The sequence below is a fragment of the Geospiza fortis genome, unplaced genomic scaffold, assembly GCF_000277835.1.
Source record: "Geospiza fortis unplaced genomic scaffold, GeoFor_1.0 scaffold590, whole genome shotgun sequence".
Classification (NCBI taxonomy): Eukaryota; Metazoa; Chordata; class Aves; order Passeriformes; family Thraupidae; genus Geospiza; species Geospiza fortis.
This window is the reverse complement of record NW_005054402.1, coordinates 1,526,398-1,527,132: the sequence shown is the minus strand read 5'-3', so window position 1 is coordinate 1,527,132 and position 735 is coordinate 1,526,398. Positions and strand designations below refer to the sequence as shown.

The 735-nt window shown below is 42.3% G+C and overlaps 1 protein-coding gene across 1 annotated transcript; it reads left to right on the top strand.

Annotated features, from left to right (window-relative positions):
- Positions 1–233: 233 nt before the first annotated feature.
- Positions 234–365, top strand: SMIM38 (small integral membrane protein 38). The gene has a single exon (XM_031061165.1). The coding sequence runs from the start codon at positions 234–236 to the stop codon at positions 363–365; it is 132 nt and encodes a 43-aa protein (XP_030917025.1).
- Positions 366–735: the final 370 nt, after the last annotated feature.

Genomic DNA, 735 nt, shown 5'->3' with positions numbered 1-735 from the left:
AATATAAGAGTTTGTTAATTCTTTATGAATAGCACATGGGGCCTCTTGACTAAATAGTACGTTACATGTCCCAAATCTGTCAGCTGGACTCTTCTCTCACATGCTAGTGAGATCACTTTGATTGGAATGTTAGAGGAATTGCTGGGCTGGCCGTGCAGACCTGAATGCTGCATTATATAATTAGATCTCCCAGAGTATTTTTTTTCACATTACCTCTTTATTCTAGCTTAAATATGGAATCAGTCCTTTTGATGGTTTTACTGGTTGTAATTATATTAATACGATTCATTTTGTGGTCCTGTCTTAGTGCTTATATAGATTATAAACTGTCCCAAAGGTTTCCTGGCACAAAAAAAGAGGACTAAGAGACTTCAAAAGACTCGTTCAGGTTTGAATTGACAATGGGGGGAGCTGGGTAAGGTAAATGGAGCTAGAGCAGCTTTTACCTTGGGATCTGATGAGAGAGAAATGACCTGCTGAGACTGCAGCTGAGTGAAGATCCTGCAGAAAGCCCTATGCTGACAGAGGGGAAGGAATGACAACTGATTGAGTCAAATTACTTCCTATCCAACTTGGGCATGAATTTGCTGTTGGGAACAGACTTATGGACCTCTGCCAGTTAAATGATGTGGACAAGCTGGAAGGAACCCTCTTGCTGGGCAGTCCAAGAGTTCTCAGTGTCCACATGCCACGCTGTGGGCTGGCAGGAGCGGATTTTTACCTGGCTGATTGATT